At 50.3% G+C, this 1,717-nt stretch overlaps 1 protein-coding gene across 1 annotated transcript; it reads right to left on the bottom strand.

Moving 5' to 3' along the window:
* Window positions 1–226: 226 nt before the first annotated feature.
* On the bottom strand, window positions 227–1,162 carry LOC311216467 (olfactory receptor 14A16-like; the record flags this gene model as incomplete). The annotated part of the gene is made up of 1 exon (XM_084298002.1): window positions 227–1,162. One exon carries the CDS (start codon window positions 1,160–1,162, stop codon window positions 227–229), a length of 936 nt encoding a protein of 311 aa, XP_084154128.1.
* Window positions 1,163–1,717: the final 555 nt, after the last annotated feature.

Genomic DNA, 1,717 nt, shown 5'->3' with positions numbered 1-1,717 from the left:
GACATCCCCTTTTATTACAGAGAGGTGGAAAAGGAGTACAGCTCTGACATAAATACATTTAAAGATGGCGTCTGGGACAGAGGGACTGGGCTTGTGCCTCTGGAGGAGTGAGACAAATCCAGACATTCATGCCCAAACAGGGTAGTCAGAGAAAAATGTCCAAAGCACAAGAAAACAAACAAACAAACTGCAACAACAACAAAAAATGTGCATAAATATGGGTGGCTTAGTCCTGCTGAAGTACTGCCAACAGAATCAGTTTTTTCAGGGAATCCTTCAGCTCCTGGTTCCTCATGCTGTAGATGAAGGGATTCAGCGTTGGAGGCACCACCGAGTACAGGACTGCCACCACCTGATCCAGGGATGAGGAGGAGATGGAGTGGGGTCTCAGGTAGGCAACTGTGCCAGTGCTGATGAACAGGGAGACCACAGCCAGGTGAGGGAGGCACGTGGAAAAGGCTTTGTGCTGGCCCTGCTCAGAGGGCATCCTCAGCACAGCCCTGAAGATTTGCACATAGGACAGCACAATGAGAACAAAACACCCCAAAGCTAAACAAAGACTAACTGCAATGACCCAAAGTTCCCTGAGGTAGGCATCCGAGCAAGAGAGCCTGAGGATCTGGGGGACTTCACAGAAGAACTGGTCCAGGGCATTGCCTTGGCAGAGTGGTATGGAAAATGTATTGGCCGTGTGCAGCAGGGAATAGAAAAAACTTCCGCCCCAGGCAGCTGCTGCTGTTTTCATACAAGCTCTACTGCTCATAAAGGTCCCGTAGTGCAGGGGCTTGCAGATGGCAACGTAGCGGTCATAGGCCATGACGGTGAGAAGGGAATATTCTGCTCCAAGCAAGAAGAAGAGAAAAAAGACTTGGGCAACGCATCCTGAATAGGAGATGGTCCTGGTGTCCCAGAGGGAATTGGCCACGGCTTTGGGAACAGTGGTGGAGATGGACCCCAGGTCGAGGAGGGCGAGGTTGAGGAGGAAGAAGTACATGGGGGTGTGGATGCAGTGGTCGCAGGCTACGGCTGTGAGGATGAGGCCGTTGCCCAGGAGGGCAGCCAGGTAGATGCCCAGGAAGAGCCCGAAGTGCAGGAGCTGCAGCTTGCGTGTGTCTGCGAATGGCAGGAGGAGGAACTCTGTGGGGAAGCTGCTGTTGGACATTTGCTGGCTTTGGGTGTATTAGTCTGTCCATTGAGAAATTTAAAGAGGAATTTTAGATAGTGTTTTCTGAGCAAAACCTAAACCAAATTTCCCTGAAACCTTCTCAGCAAGAATCACAGTCTTTTCCCTGTGAAGAATACATGCTACGGCTTGTAAAATATTTAGTTTTTATTTTTATTTTATTTTTTTCCCTAGGGATACAATAATCATCAGGTTAATCCTCTGTGTCCTCTGTGGGCTTCGGAAGTGTCAGTACTACCCTGCTGTATATAGTAAAGAATATCAGGGACTGATCCATTACAATTCTCCTTACTGTCCTTCATGGCAGCAAAACAGAAGCATAGACTCCTGAGAGTGCCTTTCATTTAGATAGTGTAGGCGTTGGTGCTCCCCATCAAGAATCTCCCCCAAAGATGTCCTGGGGGTGCTGTGGACCTCTTAGCAGCCTGCCCCAGGCAGCAGCCTCTGGGCACCAGCAGGACCCTGCCTGTCCTGCCTGTTTCAGGGGGCTCCGTCCACCCACAGCTTCTCCCCGCAGTGTCCTTGGCAGTTCCC

Source organism: Netta rufina (assembly GCF_964035555.1).
Source record: "Netta rufina genome assembly, chromosome: 18".
Classification (NCBI taxonomy): Eukaryota; Metazoa; Chordata; class Aves; order Anseriformes; family Anatidae; genus Netta; species Netta rufina.
Note: the sequence above shows the minus strand (reverse complement) of the source record. Positions and strands in the feature narration are given on the sequence as shown.